General features: G+C 45.0%; 1 protein-coding gene across 9 annotated transcripts in view; it reads right to left on the reverse strand.

Annotated features, from left to right (window-relative positions):
- Positions 1-21,003, reverse strand: part of LOC308412480 (receptor-type tyrosine-protein phosphatase F) — a 168,712-nt gene that overhangs the window by 88,981 nt on the left and 58,728 nt on the right. For all 9 annotated transcript variants that reach the window (XM_080906871.1, XM_080906872.1, XM_080906876.1 and 6 more), the window contains exon 2: positions 17,988-18,162. In XM_080906871.1, coding sequence (XP_080762997.1) covers positions 17,988-18,087 — 100 coding nt within the window. In that variant the 5' untranslated portion in view covers positions 18,088-18,162. The remainder of the gene's footprint in view (positions 1-17,987; positions 18,163-21,003) is intronic.

The following is a 21,003-nucleotide window of genomic DNA, read 5'->3' on the forward strand; positions in this document are numbered from 1 at the left end:
GACACGTCTAGTCTTTGTGTGCTTGTCACTGTATCATGTTCTTACCTTTAACCTGACACATGGTTTAAAACACGACGAAGTTTCTCACTAGAAAAAAAATACACTTCTGTTAATTGGGCTGTTTAGCTATCAAATAGTTGGCATATCCCAAAATTGGAGAGTGCCAGCTATGATTTGATACTGTACTGCCGTGGAGAACACCTCCAACTGTGATTTCTCCCATTTGCCTTTAGGGTTCTACAGGGCAACACACTCAGCACCATTGTACATACGACAATGGAGTGTTTCAACAGCCTGTCAAGGCTGACGTGATGCTACAATGTGCATACCTTAGCTCTACGTAACAACTGCAATGCTTTATGCTTTATCTACAGCCTCAGATGTGCATAATCTTGTCTTCGGCACCATGACACAATGTCCCTATTGCAGCTCTGTCAGCTCGTGTTTCATCTCCAGAGTCATTAAAAAGGGAGGTAGGGAACACCTAGACCACAGATGAGCAGACTGCCCCATGGAGACATGCACAAGGGGGTAAATCATTATGCCGTGTACACACAGGAGACGCCAGCTTCCCATTTCTGAGTACACGCTGGGGAGAAATCCAGCAATGGCTTCCACCACTGTTTCTTGTTATAGCATAACATTTGTATTTTTTTTGGAAAAGAAGCATGTGGGGAGGTTCACTATCTGGTTAGCACAACGCTGTAATTTTTTCAGAAAAAGAAGCTCCACCTGCTACATCATCCCATTCTGCACTCACTTGGCTAAAGAGAGAGAGACAGAGGTGGTGTTGGCTGTCCTTGCTTGAGGACATATCCACAGAGGTGCTTCCTTCAATGCAATGCAGCAGTTTTACAATAAAAGGACACGGCAAGCCTGCAGGCAGTTGCGTGTGCATGCATACATACCATATGTTACACATATTTAAATTCAACTGGTTGGAGGAAGAAAGGCACTACCACGGTGTGAAGCACCACAGAATAATTGATCGACATGCAGACGTCAATATTTTCTAGTGACCTTTGTGAAAATATGCAAATTCTATTGATTTGAGGTTATTTCTGCTAAAATATCTTCAAAATGAAATCTTTTGACATTAAAATTTCATGAAATTTAATATTAATTTCAAGTCTTGACATGATATCATGACTTTCTTAGTTTAAAATGAAATGAACAGCAAGCACATATTTATTCTTTCAAAGCTGAGACAACGTTGCCAGTACTTAGGATAAAAAATATAATATAACATAACAGCAGTGTAGGTCAAATAAAAGCTAAAAAACTCATAAGAGTGTGTTACGAAAGGTAAACGTGTTTGTCTCTTGTGATGATGTCATGTTGTTTAAATGCCATGTAACGGCACATAACGGTCATATAACTGTCTAAAAAATGTAACACCTTAAAAAAACCCAAACAAATCAAATGTACTACAGCACAGTAAAGTGTTAATGGGAAGTCAACCTGATGTTGATCTTGTCCCCAAACTCACCTGACATTTGAATTCGATTTTTGATATTTTTTTTTTGTCCTGGTTATTTTCAGGAACAAGTTTTAGAAAACAGATTCAGCAACTGCGAAAGCACAATAATCTATAGCATCAGAATGTGGCTGTGACACACAAGCATGTGGCGGCAAGACACCTGAGTTAACAAGTCCACCCTGATAAGCATTAAGAGTGTATGCCTGAGCATGCCTGAGCCTGCGCTTGGGTGGTGCGTTGGAATGCTCAAACCCTGATTATCAGCCATCAGTCTTAGAAGAGTTGCTGCCAACATCTGTCTGTTGCAGCAGCATTTAGACTGATGTCAGGGTTTTCACTTTGTTGCACGGATGAAGGATCAGACAGTATTAAAATAGTTCAGCGCACATGATTCAAATTAAAGGACATAAGCTTGTGTATTGCCACACTCATTTAAGTTAGAAACTGCTGGATCTTAGAAATCTTTAGGATTTTAAGGATAAACAGAAAAACAGTGGAAACTGGACTCATGGAGCTTTTCCCGTATTAATCCTCTTAAACAAGCTTCCCCTGAATTTCGATAGTTGACCTGTGACTCACGGGCTAAACTGTGGCAAATTCAGAGCTCTCATCGTTAATCCAGATCTCACCGAGCATCAATCACAAAATCACAAGTCACTGCGGTGACCCTGAACCACAGACTTATACATGGGGTTAATGGTGGTCCTACCACACTCCACTGAAAGGACAGAGGCATTTACTTTTGAACTGCGAGAGTTGGTGTTCCTCTGTCAGCACAGCCACCACTGAAGGGTGATATCAAACTGTTGGGTTTGTCAGTTCTTTTCTTAGACAGACAAAATCCAGACTCAACCTTTTTTCTTTGCCTGTGTCCCATTTTCCTGGCTGTCAGACAGTTGTCACATGAAAACAATGGCAGGGACGAGGTGGAAAACACATAAGCCTACCTATGCAAATCTTTCTCTCAGCCACTGACTATGAGTTTTGGGCTGCACTCTCTTTATGCTTTGATACAATACATTCAAAACTCATATCTTGACATGTGCTCTTCTCTCTGGCAATGTGTGGAAAGTGCTGCCATAACTGTCAGGCATAGTGCTTTGCTGCAAGCTGCCAGAATCGTAGGGTTGGGGTTACTGGCTCACGAGTATTGCTTATTTACCAGAATTTGGCCATAATAGAACAATGCTTTAATTAGTATCACTAAACTGGGTTATCAAAATCAAAATCACTCAAATGACTGTTTTAATTACCAAATAAATAAACCAGAAAGATCCTACATGCAAAACAGTGCTGCTGTACACAAACAGCAGCCTGGTTGGTGGAACTGAAAAAAATGTTACTAGAGCAAAAAGCCTTTCATGTTAGAACTAATGAATGGAATAAATGAATTAATCAAAGCTCAAAACAATACATGCAAGTGAAAAACACTCAGTTTTGGACTAATAGGTGTTTCTGGTGTACCCCCACAAATACAGAAAGGCATTAACCTCATTATCAAACAAATTGAAGGGTTATTAGGGAAACAAATGCTAGGCCTTTTTGTTCAAAAACGTCATATAAAGTGCCAGCTTAAACAAGTAACAATATTTAGCATTTATGATTAGTGTGGTGATTGAGTGTATTGAGTGTAAGGTGCATTTTTCTGCACTACTAATGTGAAATTTAAATATGACCTCGGGCGCGGGGTATTGACAAATCTCTATAGATCCTGCTTTTAGAAAACACCAAAGGAGCCTAAAGGCTATGTATGGAGGGGGGATTAAAAAGCTTCTCTCATTTAACCCAAAGCCTGCAGCAGCATTTGTGAGGTCTGAGGTCATTAGACAGATAAGGTATTGGGGTTTCTGAACTGCAGGAGGGCAACAGATCTGGGTTTGTCCTGGCTCAGAAATAATCTCAGTGACATATCAGTCAGTATGCACAGTAAAAGCAATGAGCTGTGCTTTGTGTCTCATGCTTGAGCTTATAAAACTGAAAGACTGTTACAACCTTCATTCATTTACTAGTGATATTTTCTTTTGTTGACTCTGGCTAACACCTTTTGTATGCATCATACTTTCCTAAGCAGCCATTCAGTTTGCCTTTTTCCTAGTCGGGGGCCTCAGAGCAATGCTGGTAATAAAAGCAGAGACAGCGGGGAGAGTTGCGTAAATGGCACTTGTGTGGCTAACAATTAGTCTATTCCCAAGCTTGCCAGAGTGCCCAATGAGAGCTACTCAGTAGTGTAGAGTATCAGGGATCGATACGCACATGGCACAGTGAAAACCATTAATTCTTATTAATAATGGATTAGCAAGTTATCATTTTCATGAGGCAACACTTAGTGTAAATTTGTCTGATGGCATCAGCACTGGTTGTTTTAATGGAACACTTCCATTAAGGCCTTTTCAGCCCATTAGCAGCCAACTTGTTTGCAATTAATGCCATATAAAGCTGCCTCCCCTGCAAGTTATTTACCCCGATAAAGTCAACTGCACTTCAGGCTGTTTGTTTAAACCAATAAACATCATGTGTGCTATCTGCACTATGGTTTTTACAGCTGAATGCCAAGCATTGTGTTGTACATAGCACATTTTACAATTATCGGGGAAGAGCCATAGGAGTGGAAGTATGACGAAGCTTTACTATCGGGGCTTTTAAAAGCCTTAAACATCGATATAAGGAGACAGAAGTGCAACCGTCTCTGTGCAAACAGTGCAGCAGTTCAACAGCTATTTAATTTCATGCAGTGTAAATTACGGCTGCAGCTCATATTTTTCATCAATTAATCTGCATTATTTCTTCTTTTTTATCATTAGAAAATGTCAAAATGCCTATTCTAGTCCCACAACCAAATGCTGCAGTTAATATGGTGAACAGTGCAAAACCCAAATACATAGTTTTAACTACTATTACTACATGATATTTCATGCAAAACACAGAAAAGCATGAAATTGTCATGATCCTGGGTCTTTTGACCCAGCGTTTTAAGTTTGAGTTTATTTTGTTCATTAGGTTATCTAAGTTCATTTGGTTATTAGACTCCTTGTGTTTTCTTCCCCTGTATTTAAGTTTCCCCTCAACCTTCGTGTTTCATGCTGCGTGTCATTTGTTATCAAGTTTGTATTATTATGCCTAAGTGTTTCTAGTTATTATTTTCCCCTCGTGTTTCCAACCATGTTAAATCTCCCCTGCTCTTCATGCGTTTCATGTCTGTGTCTTACGTTGTCAAGTTCGGGTTGTCATGTCTATGTCTCATTATGTTTCCTGTTTTATTGTGAAGAGGTCTGGTGTTCTGTGTTCATCATGTTCAGTTTTACTCTCCCACTGTGACGTCATTATGTTCATGTGTGCCAGCTGTTTCCTCATGTGTCTCCACTTCCCCTAATCACCTCCTGTGTATTTAAGTCCTCTGTTTTCAGTGTGTGATTGTCAGGTCATCTGTTGTTCACGCCATGTTCTCCATGCCATGTTTCTAGGTTTCATGTCCAGGTTTTTCCATGTTGTTTGTTTAGTTCTCCCAGTTTAGGTTAATGTTAGTTTTATTTCTGTTTGCCTTGCCCTTTATTTGTACCTTTTCTGCCAGCCTCATTAAACGGCTCGCTTTTTGTTGATACTCAAGTCTTGATCCAAGTTCCTTGGTGTCTGCATTTTGGGTCCACTCTTCACAATACATACAGTCTGCTCTCGCCAGACCGTGACAGAACGACCTGACCATGCTGGACCCAGCGGACATTTATTTCAGTGACTTTTTTGAATTCAAGATTCGTGTTACACAGCTTCGTGGACTTTGGATTATCTCCTGTGCAGGGAAGCAGGGGGAGGAGAAGGAGGCTATTCGGGCTCAGTTGACCCGGATAGCCACGGCTAACCCAGGTTTTATGGACTGCCTGCCTGCAGATTTAAAGAAGTTTGCTACAGCCACGATCTCCTCTGCCTCACCATCATCGTCTGAGCAGGTGCCCAGTGTGCAGGCTGAATCACACCAGCCCTGCGGTGATGCAGCTCTTCCTTCACCGGCTACAGGAGTAAGAGTCGGCTTATTCAGTCTCTCACCTGTCTCCATGTCCATGTCGCCACTGCAGCAGAGAAGTGCTGCGTTTCCCTCACCTCAACCGGTGGCTGCTTCCAGTGCTACATTCACCTCAGCTGTAGCGGCGCCGGCCTCCACAACCACCGCTTCCAGGAGGAGGCGGCGTCCAGGTCGTCACCACGGCTCACAGCAACATGAGGTGGGTGATTGTATTCTGAATCCACGCGTTTTTTCTAAGGACAATATTGGAACAAACACTGCCTTAAAGGTTCATGGGCATGTTTATGAAATGACTAAGACTGAAAAATCACCAGCCAAGTCTTCCACGGAATATCTTATCCCTCTGCACAACTACCTAGCATCCCAGTGTATTGATCATGCTATGAACTTTGCTTCCAAGAAGCCAAATTATAGGACATTTTGCACTGGAAGTGCTAGCCATGAGGCTCAGCTAAGCCACTGTGGGACCGAGATCCAGGCCAGGTTGGAGCCAGGGGCTGAGTTGGAGTTTGTGCAGCCTATTTCAGCGTCAGCTGGGGGGCCCGAGGAGCCCGTCCAGCCTCATGCCACGTCAGCTGGGGGGCCCGAGGAGCCCGTCCAGCACCATGCCTCGTCTGCTGGCGGGCCCGAGGAGCCCGTCCAGCACCATGCCTCGTCTGCTGGCGGGCCCGAGGAGCCCGTCCAGCCTCACGCCACGTCTGCTGGCGGGCCCGAGGAGCCCGTCCAGCCTCACGCCACGTCTGCTGGCGGGCCCGAGGAGCCCGTCCAGCCTCACGCCACGTCTGCTGGCGGGCCCGAGGAGCCCGTCCAGCCTCACGCCACGTCTGCTGGCGGGCCCGAGGAGCCCGTCCAGCCTCACGCCACGTCTGCTGGCGGGCCCGAGGAGCCCGTTCAGCCTCACGCTTCGTCAGCTGGAGGGCCTGAGGAGCCCGTCTGGCCACCTTCTGCTTCACCACCTGTGGCTGCCTCACTGTCACCTGGTTCTGCCTCTGCTACGCCAGGACCAGCTCCAGCCTGTGCTTCGTCAGCCGCAGCTCCAGCCTGTGCTTCGTCAGCCGCAGCTCCAGCCTGTGCTTCGTCAGCCGCAGCCTCAGAGCCTTCGTCCTCGCCTGGTCCGGCTCCTGCATCAGCTGCTCCTGCTCCACCTGGTCCGGCTCCTGCATCAGCTGCTCCTGCTCCACCTGGTCCGGCTCCTGCATCAGCTGCTCCTGCTCCACCTGGTCCGGCTCCGGCATCAGCCTCAGAGTCTTCGTCCTCGCCTGGTCCGGCCTCTGCCTGTGCTTCTGCTACGCCTGGTCCGGCCTCTGCCTGTGCTTCTGCTCCGCCTGGTCCGGCTCCTGCATCAGCTGCTCCTGCTCCACCTGGTCCGGCTCCGGCATCAGCCTCAGAGTCTTCGTCCTCGCCTGGTCCGGCCTCTGCCTGTGCTTCTGCTACGCCTGGTCCGGCCTCTGCCTGTGCTTCTGCCACGCCTCAGTCTGAGAACTCATACAAACTCATTTCACCCACTATAGACTGTGTGTTGCTGCAACTTGAAAAGCAACCTACCTCGTCAGCTGGAGGGCCCGAGGAGCCTGTCCACCCTCACGCCTCGTCATCGTCTGGTCCAGCTTCCTCAGGGCCTTCAGCCTCGTCTGGTCCAGCTTCCTCAGGGCCTTCAGCCTCGTCTGGTCCAGCTTCCTCAGGGCCTTCAGCCTCGTCTGGTCCAGCTTCCTCAGGGCCTTCAGCCTCGTCTGGTCCAGCTTCCTCAGGGCCTTCAGCCTCGTCTGGTCCAGCTTCCTCAGGGCCTTCAGCCTCGTCTGGTCCAGCTTCCTCAGGGCCTTCAGCCTCGTCTGGTCCAGCTTCCTCAGGGCCTTCAGCCTCGTCTGGTCCAGCTTCCTCAGGGCCTTCAGCCTCGTCTGGTCCAGCTTCCTCAGGGCCTTCAGCCTCGTCTGGTCCAGCTTCCTCAGGGCCTTCAGCCTCGTCTGGTCCAGCTTCCTCAGGGCCTTCAGCCTCGTCTGGTCCAGCTTCCTCAGGGCCTTCAGCCTCGTCTGGTCCAGCTTCCTCAGGGCCTTCAGCCTCGTCTGGTCCAGCTTCCTCAGGGCCTTCAGCCTCGTCTGGTCCAGCTTCCTCAGGGCCTTCAGCCTCGTCTGGTCCAGCTTCCTCAGGGCCTTCAGCCTCGTCTGGTCCAGCTTCCTCAGGGCCTTCAGCCTCGCCTGGTCCAGCCTCAGGGCCTTCAGCCTCGCCTGGTCCAGCCTCAGGACCTTCAGCCTCTGCTTCTGCCTCGCCTGGTCCTGTTGCGCCAGCTGGAGGTTCAGCCAAGCCAGTCCAGCATCCCTCCACGCCATCGCCTGCAGCGCCATTATCTGGTCCTTCCTCGCCTGGTCCTGCCACGACCCAGCCAGTGGTCGACGCCACGCCTCTGCTCGTCCCGCCAGCCAAGCCACCCGACAGGTCACGTCCACATCCACACTACCGCCGGCCGCCAGCCAAGCCACCCGAGGGGTCACGTCCACATCCACACTACCGCCGGCCGCCAGCCAAGCCACCCGAGGGGTCACGTCCACATCCACACTACCGCCGGCCGCCAGCCAAGCCACCCGACGGGTCTCGTCCACATCCACACTGCCGCCGGCCGCCAGCCAAGCCACCCGACGGGTCTCGTCCACATCCACACTGCCGCCGGCCGCCAGCCAAGCCACCCGACAGGTCTCGTCCACGTCACCGCCGGCCGCGAGCCAAGCCTCCCGAGTGTGGCCAGCCATGCTTGCTTCTCCACTGCCGCCTTCCACATGGCCGGCCCCCTGAACCCTTGAACTATGGACTACTGTGCCATCGGCCTCCAGGTCGGCCACCTGAACTACTGTGCCATGAACTCCTTTTCTGCCAAGATCATGGTCGCCCTCCTGAAACAGGGTCTCGGACTCTTAAGCCCTTGTGTTTGGACTGAGTGCTTCGGTTTCTTTGTTTTGTTTCTGGCCCTCCATCCTGGACCCCCACCGCCCGCCCTGGGTGGGTTGTGTTGTTTTTGTTTCGTGTTTGTTTTCTTGCTGCTTCTTTTCTTTGTTCATGGTTTTGGGCGTCTGGAATCCGCCCTTGAAGGGGGGGCTCTGTCATGATCCTGGGTCTTTTGACCCAGCGTTTTAAGTTTGAGTTTATTTTGTTCATTAGGTTATCTAAGTTCATTTGGTTATTAGACTCCTTGTGTTTTCTTCCCCTGTATTTAAGTTTCCCCTCAACCTTCGTGTTTCATGCTGCGTGTCATTTGTTATCAAGTTTGTATTATTATGCCTAAGTGTTTCTAGTTATTATTTTCCCCTCGTGTTTCCAACCATGTTAAATCTCCCCTGCTCTTCATGCGTTTCATGTCTGTGTCTTACGTTGTCAAGTTCGGGTTGTCATGTCTATGTCTCATTATGTTTCCTGTTTTATTGTGAAGAGGTCTGGTGTTCTGTGTTCATCATGTTCAGTTTTACTCTCCCACTGTGACGTCATTATGTTCATGTGTGCCAGCTGTTTCCTCATGTGTCTCCACTTCCCCTAATCACCTCCTGTGTATTTAAGTCCTCTGTTTTCAGTGTGTGATTGTCAGGTCGTCTGTTGTTCACGCCATGTTCTCCATGCCATGTTTCTAGGTTTCATGTCCAGGTTTTTCCATGTTGTTTGTTTAGTTCTCCCAGTTTAGGTTAATGTTAGTTTTATTTCTGTTTGCCTTGCCCTTTATTTGTACCTTTTCTGCCAGCCTCATTAAACGGCTCGCTTTTTGTTGATACTCAAGTCTTGATCCAAGTTCCTTGGTGTCTGCATTTTGGGTCCACTCTTCACAATACATACAGTCTGCTCTCGCCAGACTGTGACAGAAATCTTCAAATTTAAGGAGCAGAAACCAATAAAAGCTTTGACCTTTTTTCCTACCAAACAAAGAAACAAACATAATATATTATATGGACCGGTTCTTCCTATGTTCTACTTTACATGATTTATACAACATGCCTCACCCACGTATCTAACGGTCGCAGTCTGAAGAAATAAATCAGAGATCAACTTGTGGTTCATGCAGACTGGAGCGGCCAAGGATCGAACCACCAACCATCTGATTAGCAGATCATTTGCTACTAACTACAGCCACCGCCGTAATCTCAAAACTGTAACCAATTTATTTTTGCCTGTAAGTTCACTGTCTAGTATTGTCACCTTACTTGGTTTCCGACCCAAGAAACGCTTTTGTGGATGGTGCACTATCATCTCCAGCTCATTAATAGTCAGTTCACGCTGCAGTCCCTTATGATAACACAGACACCAAAGGAACTTACTTTCTTAGAATGGTAGCATAGTGGCTGAAGATTGATGGAGCTTTATATGTGTTATCAGAACGTAAGTGAAATCTCAAGAGTAATGCGATTCATCACGACCGAGATACTGTACTTAAGACAAAATGTCAAAACCTATAGCAGAGACAAGAGAAAAGAAAAACATCAAACTTTCAGTGCCCCCCTGGACCACGAAGACAGGCTTTCTATCAGGCCTTCCAGCTTTCCCTGAATTATTCAAGGCAGTGGAGAAGAAAAAGAACTCTAAGTGCAATTATCCTTCATTCCTTTCTTCCCAGTGTAAGCAACATTAATGTAATAGCTTTCATCTTCTCGGGCCGATTAGGAACGAGGGAGGTATCTCTCAACCCTGTGCATCTCTTCTTGACTGTCAGTCAAATTATGACATTTGAAGAAAAAAAAAAAAAACAACAACCATGTGCTGTGGTGACTTCTGCTTCGAGTGGGCATTTATAGGAACTGTTTAAAAAATATGGAAGGATAAATGTTTCATTGTGTACTTTTTGATGGTGAGAATGTGGGTGTTCCTGATATCACACGATTGGGAGTCTGAGGTGTTTTATTACCTGTGGCATTTAAACTGGCGCCTAACCTAGATCTAGTCAAAGATGATTCACTACCTGCAACTTCTTTCAACCCACATGAGTCCTTAAGGTAAAGATTTCACAGAGATTAGATAAAGGCAGAAACTCCACTATGATTTCTTTGTTGCGCTCTCTGAAGATAAAACTATTTTTGTTGCAGATGCTGTTTTCCCTTTTTTTTTTGAATTATCATTATGAAATGAGGGCAAACCATAATATGTATTTTACAGTTTCCCTTCCTCAGAGCTAACACTCATAATTGCTTGCTGGTGGGAGACTCATTACATTATTTTCTGAATATAATTGGCACAAAGTCTATCACATAATGTGAATGATGTAAATGTGAAATTCAAAAAAAATGGTCCCCATCTTCAGCGAGTACGTTTTCCATCTCGGTGCCACTATCCCACCTACTAGAAAAAACATGCTACAGTAAGGTGTCAAACTCCAAAGCTCATCTGCATAACCCTGGGGCAACATCAACTCACATGTTTGTTTAGTTCGCTTGCTGAAATGTTCTCATTTGCACTGTCACTTAAGTGTCTTTCCCCTCTTTTTGAAACCAAGAAGGATAACTCACTGTTGCATTTGAAGGCATGTGTGGGTGGTAACCTGGGGATACTCTGTAAAACAAAATATGAAGCTGGAGAAGGACATTCTGAAACCACTGTGAATATATAATAAAGCATATTGAAATCCAAAGTTTCTACCAGCACAACGTGCAACTCATTGACTGTTGGGGGGCTTTGTTAATGCTGCTAGTTAAAGTCTATCCTTGGCTCGGACCCTGACATTAATAGAATAGCGTGCAGAAGATGTTAAGTGTGTTAAGCGATCCCGGGAGACGGTGTGTTTGGGGCTCAGCTGCTGAGATGGCTCCTAGCTTCTTCAGAGATTCCATTTTGGGGTGAGCTCATCATCCATCACCGCACACCCCCTTGCGACCCAACTAACCTCATTAATTTGCCTCCCCTAGATTAGCCTTCCCTCTGAGACCACAAGAGCCCCAACCATTGTTTCCGTCTTCACACCCACATGGCCTGGAGGTCTTAAGTAATTCAACTCTCCACTAATCAAAATTGAGGGGGAAATTAAATTATGTTACAGGAGGAACATAAAACACAACAACATGTGGTTTTAAACGGGCGTGCATGTTCTCTGGTGCCCCCCTTATGATTTATAGTCTTAGGTGATCATTTGCAAACAAAATATATCCCACTTGACATATATTCAGGCCATTAGGGTTGAGATAAATGCCTGTAAGCGCAGGACACTCTGAAAGCAAACAATACGTAGGTGTGCGCCTCTAAGTTGTCTAATTGTGTCTAATTTAGAGCCAGCTACCATGAATTTCAATTTAACACGTAAAAGGCCTGTAAGAACTACTGTGGTACATTAAGGGAACTAATGTTTCTTTTGGCAATAAGAATATGACGATGATCAGAGAACTGCAATGTCTTTTTCTCATGTGCCCTTCTCTGGAAGGACACTAGACACTAGGAAACGCCTGTCGTCCTGTGGCAATTCTGAAACCAGGACACAACATAAGGTTTGGGTGACTGCCTGTGGCTCTGCTGTTGAGCTCCCTAATTAAACTATTAATCTCACATCATTAACCTCTGATGCCCCTTTCCTCCCTCTATTCTGACATTGCTGCGCTGGCTTATGAAAACAACTTCCGATAATTCTCTCCAACCTCTAAGATTTGTTCCTCGGGCACTTCATCTTATACATGTTGTCCTCTTACCCTATGATGCTTTTCGCAGCTGCTTCCTCAGAGTACATTTTGTATTGTTTGCCTCCTCTCTCATTGTGCCTGCCTGTATGATGTGTGTGGACCCCAGCTGTGCGCTAACTGCATTACTCTCCAAGTGGCTCTCCAAGGTGGATATGGTTACTTTTAATTAAAAAAGAATCAATTTCTATCCCTGTCAGTTTCTGAACTGGGTGACCATATGGATACTTAAAAACACAATCCAATTTTTGCCCCCCCAGCCCCCCATCTGGTCACCCATCTCCAAACCACTTTGGCATCAGTCCATTGTAGCAAATTTAGAAATCACTCTGTGAAGAGTGTTTCATAGGTTTCCTGAGCACATTGCATGGATTTAAAGGCTGTTTTAAAGAATAATAAAAAATTCTGCGCCTTGTTAAAGGGAAAGCCTTTGTTTAAAGCCAAAAAGAACAAAAAACTACTGTTTAAATATATAGCATAGATTGCACATGGGATACCTGTTATTTATGGTTGAGCCATTGTTCAGTAACAATGAAACAATAGTTAAAAGCACTGGTAATCTGTAATTACTCTATTTGCAGTGCAAGGATCATAAATAAGAATCTCAAAGATGCATTGTGGGACAGAGAAAAGTTATTTTAAACTTGTTTTTTTTTTTTTTTTTTTTGGCCTGTCCCGTTTGGCTCTTTTGCCATCAGAATTGTTGTCTAAAGGCAAAGAAAGATGCCCAACGGATTTACTTTACCAAACTGACCATCCCAGCCTTGCCGTAATGGTCCATTTGATTCACCTTTTATTGTTTATTTATTTTTCACTTACTGAATACGGGACAGACTTGACTGGGGGAAAGAAGGGGAGAAAGAAAGAGGGAAAGAGAAACAGCTGAGAAGAGGGACGGGGGAGAAGGGCAAAAGACAAAAACCAACAGAACGGGCAGAGAAAAAAAAATGCATATATCAATCACCTGGATCACCTGCTGAGAAAGAAAAAGAAAGCAAGCAGAAGAGAACAAGAGTAATAGAATAAACAACATCACAATGATATATGGGAATATGACAGTAAATACTAAATGTTAAACATTATTGTGCAGCACATAAGATCAACAGAACACAGTGTGCTTTGAGGTAGGAGCCAAAAAGGGTGTAGTTTGTGGGTGTGATCACCCGTGTGTACAACTGTGAGCATGGACGCGCTTGTTTTTTGTTTTTTTAAAAGGTTCCTTCATGTAATAATCTGCTAGAGGGTGTGGGGGGGCCACAGCCCCGTCCTCCAGGGCTTGAAGCAGGTGTGGAGGAGATCAAAACTCCAGACATCCAGAGGCCCCCAGAACACAAGAGACCAAGGAAGACCAACAGAGGGGCAGCTGCGCCACTGTCCCGGAAAGAGCTGAGGAGAGTCCCAGATGAGGGCTCACTCAGCAGCCGCGGAGCAGAAGCCAGGGGGAGTTGCAGTGACGCGCCCGTGAGCTCCGCCGGCAGCCAGCTGCGCCTGAGTGACCGAGCCCCAGGCCGAGAGGCCGGGGGCACCCCACCTCCGAAGTGGCCCGAGCGAGCCCCAGGCTCCAGGCCCCGATAAGCGGCCGCCAAGGAGTGAGCCGGTGTGTACCTGGACGCCCATCCCCGGACACAAAGAACCACCAACGCACCGATGTCTGAGGGGGTCCGCCACTGGCAGGGGAAGTGGTGGTAGGGGGAGATAGGGCTCCAAACCTTGGAGGGCCTGAGATGCCCCCATTTTAAACTTGTTAATTATGATACAGCTGAAGTAGAGTGACAAGAAAAGGCCCGGGCACAAAAGAAGACTCAGCAGTCTTGCCGCACCTCACATGAAAAGCAACCCAAAATTATAACATGAGAAGAGCGAGAGGAGACACATACATCAAAAGCTTATTAAAGCCAATGAAATAACTCACAATGACAGCGCTACAAAAAGATAACCATTACATTTAAGTGCTGGGTATGTGACTTTGAGGCTGACCTTGTGGGCCAGAGGCCTATTGTGTAGAAGGAGGCTGTATAGAGAGCTAGTTGATTAGGCAGAGCTCCCTGGGGATCGATGGGACGTCTGTGATCAGCACTCAGAGTAATCACTCTGTATTGTACGCCTATTCAATGATGCTGTAAGATGAATGATGTCAGAAGGCTATAACACTGATAGGGCTCGTGGAGAGTTTCCTGTACCCGTGCTGCTAAATCATGATGAATTGTGCCATCTTTAAGTGTCATGCCAAACAAATAGTATGGAAACAAATTTTGAAATGTATCAGATAATAAACGTGTGTATATATATATATATATTTTTTTTTTAGGGGTGCAACGATATTCGTATCGATATTGAACCGTTCGATACAGTGCTTTCGGTTCGGTACGCATATGTATCGAACAATACAACATTTGTAATTTATTTTATCAATTTTCCTTCTGACGATGCTGTCTGTGTTGAGCACTCAGTGAATCTGCGTTCGACTACTCCGCCTAGGCTGCACTGTCCAGCGCAGATCCACTGAGCGCTCAACACAGACAGCATCGTCAGAAGGAAGAGGGCAGGGCACCTCCCCCACCCTCATTCAGATCTGGCGTTTGGAATTATTTTGGTTTTCATGTGACGTATGACCCTGAAGGTAAGCGAGTCATGGACTAAAGTAAAACAGTATGTTGGATGTGCCACGCAATGCTCAATTACATTGGTGGGAGCTAGTGTGTTAGCGCAGTTAGCTCGTTGAGGTGTTGGCCGTCTAGCCCCATGCACGGAGCGATCGGCGGTAGCTCGTTAACGGAGATTTGCCGTGTTGTGGCGTTAAGGTCATTTCAACGAGATTAACCTGAAAGCACTAGTGGGAACACAACGAATATGACTGCACATTTACGCCGACATCATCCTAGTGCAAAGACAAGTGGAAGCAGACAAAAAAAGCAAGCATGCTACTAACTTTAGCCGAGTCATTTAGACAGCTGTTAGCACATGATTCTCCTTATGCTGCTGAGAATATAGCCCAGAAGAAGCGGATAGTATAGCTTTTATTTTGGAAAGAGCCATTTCTCTGTAATAAACTCTCTTTTCCAAAGATGAGTGATTCCTCAATCAGATACAGGGCTCGCAATATCGCTAGCCCGACGTCCCGGAGCTAGCGATTTTTTCAGTCGGGCTACCAAAATCTTTCTCTTCCCTGCCCGTCGGGCTATTGTAGGAAAAATATATGTCAATGCTTTTGCATTCTTTCAGAAATGTAGCTGGGTAATTATGTCATTGGCATCGGTGAGCCACTGTCAATATGTGACATATTGAAATCGCGTTTGAATTTGCGCTTGTTTTTTTGCTTTCACTTTGCAATCGTGCGAACTGTGTATAGAGAGCGACAGCACTGATCTGTGAGTGATGATAATTTGTGCACCAATTCCTCTGACATCGTCTTATTAATCGTTAGCTTACTATGCAAACATGACAAGTGAAATCTCCCGCAGCTTAAACATGTGAGAGGTTGATCGCGCAGAGAATCGCTGAGCTTATGTGAGTGAGCGTGTAAAAGCATTTCAGTTCTGCTGAGCCAAATAAGACAGGTCAGGGTGAAGAAGTGACAGCCAAAGAAAAGCTTACCACAAAACGGAAAGTTATGACAAATCAGACTATAAGGCAAAAAGAAAGTGCAGCTTTATGGTTTCATGGACAAAAGAATTTCTGTGGCTGCAATATGATGAGCTAAATAACCAGGGCTGCACATAAGTGGTCCGCAGGTGCGCATTCGCTGTCAAAATAAAAAACACGCACAAGGGTTAGGGTTAAATTTAAAAACTGTACTTTTGAGTTAAAATATATATTTATAATTTTAATAAATGACAAATTAAAAAGGCATGAACATTTTTTGTATCGAAAAAATATCGAACCGTGACACCAAAGTATCGAACCGAACCGAACCGTGAATTTTGTGTATCGTTGCACCCCTAATATATTTATATAGATAAAGACTAATGTATGGTTTCTATCCAAGGGTGTGTTCTGACACTGCTGACACATGTTTGCTACGTGTGGTTTCTCTGCCCGCCTAACTTGTTCAAGGGGGAGACAAGAGCATCAGACTGAATCCATGTAATCAGAAACTTGCCAGGTACTCCGCCCATAATATCTGTCTGGTGTCTGCTCTGTAATACAGGAAATCCAAACCCAAAACATCAGGCTCACATAACTGAGTTACATACAAATTATAGGCACAGAAATGCACACAAACCTGCCATTAGTGGGAGGTGTTATTTTTACACCCCCTCTCACCCCCCAGTGTCTTATTTTAATTCTATGTCTGTTTGCTTTACAGTCTGGATAATAGTAGTCTGGGCCTTTTTCCCATATGTGCTTACACTAACCTACATGCGTATTTAACCCCAGACCACAGTCAGGCTTTTCTGTGAGTTACTTTATGATGTGTCCCTTATTTGTCTATGAATATATGCACATGTGCCAGCTCGTCACATCGGACTATATTTGTACTTTAAATTAAATGTTTCACACTAAATAAAACTAAGACAGAGACAGGGGTGGGGTAAAAAACAAAACAAAACAAAAATAATCAAGATTTAGGTTAAACATTAATGCTCTGTTTGAACAGATTAAACACTATTCTGGTTAGCTGTGTATATCTCCGGCCCGTAGAACCATCCAGACTGGTGCGTGAAAGAATCAGCACATTTATATACCATCTTAATTTCTTCTATGCCCATGACGTTGCATTTTTTAACTTGATGATCTCTAAAAAGCACATGCTTTTACTTGTGGCATAAACAGCACAAGTATACAACATAATATCACAGTTAACAAGGTGCACGCACGCAAATAGACGTCTGACATTGCACGTCTTTCTCCCTTTTTATAGAAGAGCACTCTGCCAGGTATTCAAAGACCAAATATGAATTTTCTTTATAACTTCCAGCAACTCATACTTTTTTAAAATTTGGATCAATTGTTAATGATTTTTTTTATTTTGTAGAAGGATACAGTAGTTTTATTTTGGATCATCCACAATTAGTATCTAAGTTGAGCACTACAGCTTCACTCAAGATTCAATTCCATCCAATCAAACTAGAAGCAGAGCAGAGACAGACTTGCCAGACCCCAAGAAAAACAAAAGGCCTGTAAAACTTTTCTGCAAGGTCAAGTTCAGAGCGATGCTGGTCAAGAGTAGACACGCCACAAGAGACAAGGATGATAGCACAGAGCCGAGCGGGAAAAGACAAAGGGTACAGAAAAACAAATCCTATTCGAAACATGTTTGAAAGGACAGGGCAGTGGCTGCATTCGGGTGGGGGAACAGGAGGGGTTGGGGTATAATTGAATTACAGTGACCCTATGACAGCACTGTAGGTGAGGTCATGTGTTGAATTAATTTCGTCCCTGACCCCGTCTTTGGCAGGGCAGTGCTTCTTGGCTGCGCCCGAGACCCAAAGGTACAGCTGAGGTGACATATCTCTTGGAGCGCTTTCTCTGAGCCAAAACTGTCACTCGGATTGACAACCGGGCACAGAGGCCGATGGATCTCCGCTGCCTGCATTGTGTGCTTATTTTTAGTTGAGATGTTAAAGCTCTTTATACTTGGGGACACGCATTAGACAAGCAGCTATTTCTGTTTGCTGGAATCCACTGAAGGCATGAAATGTAAATGGAATCTATATTCTATTTTAAACAAAGCTCTGCTCTGCACAGCGTGAGAGCTTGCTCTCCTGATGTATTCAGTTAAAGTGCACCTTTGTCACGTGTTAAATTCCACTTATAGCTACGGCAGTCCTTTTAAATCAAGAGAACGCCTCTAAATGAAGCTTAATGTGTTATTAGACGGTGGGAAAGCCAGGGCAGAACTTCACAGGTACATGAGCATACTTACTGTCTGCTAGAGAAGAGAAGACTATGCAGCTGAGTAAAAGCAGGAACAGCAACGCCCCTCTGGGGAGAAGGGGCCCTGCCAGGTGAATATTAGGCACCATGTTCAAAGTTGGCACTGCTCCCTCCTCAGTCCCCTGCTAGACGCGTCCCACTCTGACAGGATCAAAGACTAACACCTGGGAGAGCAAAAACATGCAGAACAGGGGTACAGAACCATTAGTATTCAAACTCACGCTATATTTGCATATATTTGAATGAGCATAATAACACAGTAATGCAGAAATATCAAAAGCAAGTCGCAAAGCAGAACCAAAGACACAGAATCTTTGTATACTTGTAAGAAAACAACAGCAAACGTTGCTGGAGATCTTTGCTCGCGATCAACAAGGCATCTAGTACCCACAACAAATCCTGCTCGGGGCAGGGGGAAGTAAGCAAAGTGAATGTAACACAAAAAGTACATCAGCACAGGAGTCGGGGGGAACAAATGCTGCACAGTTTTACAGAGAAATTATTGGGAAAAAATAAAAAGAACAAAGGGGGGGTGGAGGCGAGCTTAAGCCTCTCAGCGCACCTCTTACAAAGGGGATCAGTTAAAACCCCAGTGGACCAACTAAACACAACTCCCCAAAGACCACCTTAATGTTCCCCCATTAGGAAATTGAAACGGTGACCAGATGGGTTCGAATCACACAAAGTGCAGTGATCTCAGAGTGACATGTATGCATACATAAACACTTAACATATAACACACCCCAAGGGGGACATGGCTGACCAACAAGCCTGCAGCAGGTGTGCCACAAATGAACAACAATTAAACGAGACAGAGAGCATTTCTCCTTTGTGTTAAGTGGAAACAGAAAAATCAAAAGCTGTCCCTCAAATGGAATGGCACAAGAACCGATGCTTTGTCTTTTCAGGAATTAGATTTAGTGAAGGAAGATTACTAAGCCAACTGATTAAGAATTTAGATATATGACCTTAAGTTTGTTACAGCCTCCAGTTTCGATGCCTAATGCTATTATAAACAAAGTAACTGCGTATCTCCATTAATGAGCTAACTAAATTTCTTATCCCTACTCCCTTGCCCATGGCCATCTGCGATGAGTAATCATAATGCTGTAAAAGAGAGCACAATATGGTATAGATAGATATCTCTCTTTTGATGGAATTAAAGCAGAATCTCCAGAGGACTTAAAAAAACTGAATTTAAATGAGAAAAGTTCTGAAAGTTTGACTAAATCTACTTTTGTCTTAAAGAGAGCAGCCTGGTGATGATTCTGTACAAAGCTTCTACAAGAAGAACTGAACAGAAAACCCCAAAATCTAAGTCGGTCTTGTTCAGTCTCACTGCTCAGTTCACTGTGGTGGCTACACAGTGCCGTTTGCTGATATGTGTTAAAAGACAAAGCGCTCACAAAGTGGAATATCCTGAGGCTTGCTGGGTGGCCAGTCAGCTCCAGTCTATTCAGTTTAGCTAAATACGTTAGAGCATCAGGAACACAATGCCTCCAGTATCTCGTGGAGGAAAAAAAACTCTTAATGCTGTGGGCTCTAATCCTGTGGAGGTGTTGAGCAGCCCATTACTCATGTGGCTGTTTCAATGCGGGTAGAAACAAATAAAAAAATAAATAAAAAAATGCACACAACGGGCAACTCTTCGACCGCCCTCTTTGTTAAACAAGGCAGCTGAAAACAGTCTATACAATAGCTATTAGATAAAGTTATTTTTCTTTATCTGAGATCTGCTTTCACCTCCTTTGACATGTCACTGGGCAAACAAAAAAGCAGGCACGACCGAGTTAAAACTATGTGAAGGAATGCACGCGAGTCCCTGCTCATGCCTCACCTGGCCACAGTAGCAGACAGCCATCACTGACAGCTAGCTCTTTATCACCGTTTGTCACTTAAAGGAATGTTCCTCTAGGCTTTTATGTCTGCAAAGCCAATCTTTTTTTTTTTATTCTTAACAAACTTGGCGTCTAAGGAATTTCCAAACACCGTGTACAGTCGACATCATCTATCGTCAGTGAAAGTTCAAGCTGTGATCGTATCAAACTGTATTATACTCCTCCCTGCACGCAGAGTTTTGGAGAATACCCACAAGTGCAGCGGAAATCATTTAAAACCCCTGTGGCAAAATAATTTAAAAAAGAAGCCTCCCTCTGCGCCTTTCACCTTAACTGGTAATGAGAAAGCGGTTTATTGTCGCTGTGTTAAAGCTGTTGCAGTGTGGGGAAGAAAAAGATACACAAACACTCGGCTTGGGGTGCCAAAGAACTGGATCACACCACCACTCTGTAACTGGTATTAAAGACATTTAGAACCCGTTTTTATTTCAAGCTAATACCTCAAGTTAGCTTTGCAAAAAGAAAAAAAGAAAAAAGTTTGTTGGCCGACAAATTTGTTTTGACGTTCGTTTCTGTGTACACCAGTGCTGCGCTGGTTCACGTTGGTGGGTAGAGAAAGAGCGAGGCTGATAGAGCTGGCTACTTGCCGTGCTCCAAACCCTTAGCGGTGGAGGGATATCTTTCACAGCAGATGCCAGAGAGAGGCAGATGCTTTTCATCTTCAATAAGACAAATTCCTAGAGCGAGGTTTATTCTTTATTTATTTACCTACTTATTTATCCCAGTGTAGCCTGGTCCCTCCCTGCTGCACACGAATACTACGGGACAACACTTGCCACTGTGTCCATTTGTGTTCTGGCAGCAGTGCAAACGAGAGGAGGACAGGGCACCAAAGTGGAAAGGGTGCAGTGTGATTCGAAATCTGAGCAAGTGGCTCGGCACACAAGGGGGCATTGTTTGCGAGGACGTGGGAGAGCGCGAGAAAAACAGTAGAAACGTTTAGGGGTGGCTGTCTGCCCCCGTGCAACTGTATATGAATCCTTCTGTCTCGCTAATGATTTCACCCCAAAGCCTGATTTGTGTGCGCGAAAGAGTGACAAAGTAACCAGTGCATATTTACTGCTTAACTGATCGTCCAGATCATTTCAGCTGAGAGACGATAATTAA

The sequence above is a fragment of the Rhamphochromis sp. 'chilingali' genome (assembly GCF_963969265.1).
Source record: "Rhamphochromis sp. 'chilingali' genome assembly, chromosome: 16".
Taxonomy (NCBI): Eukaryota; Metazoa; Chordata; class Actinopteri; order Cichliformes; family Cichlidae; genus Rhamphochromis; species Rhamphochromis sp. 'chilingali'.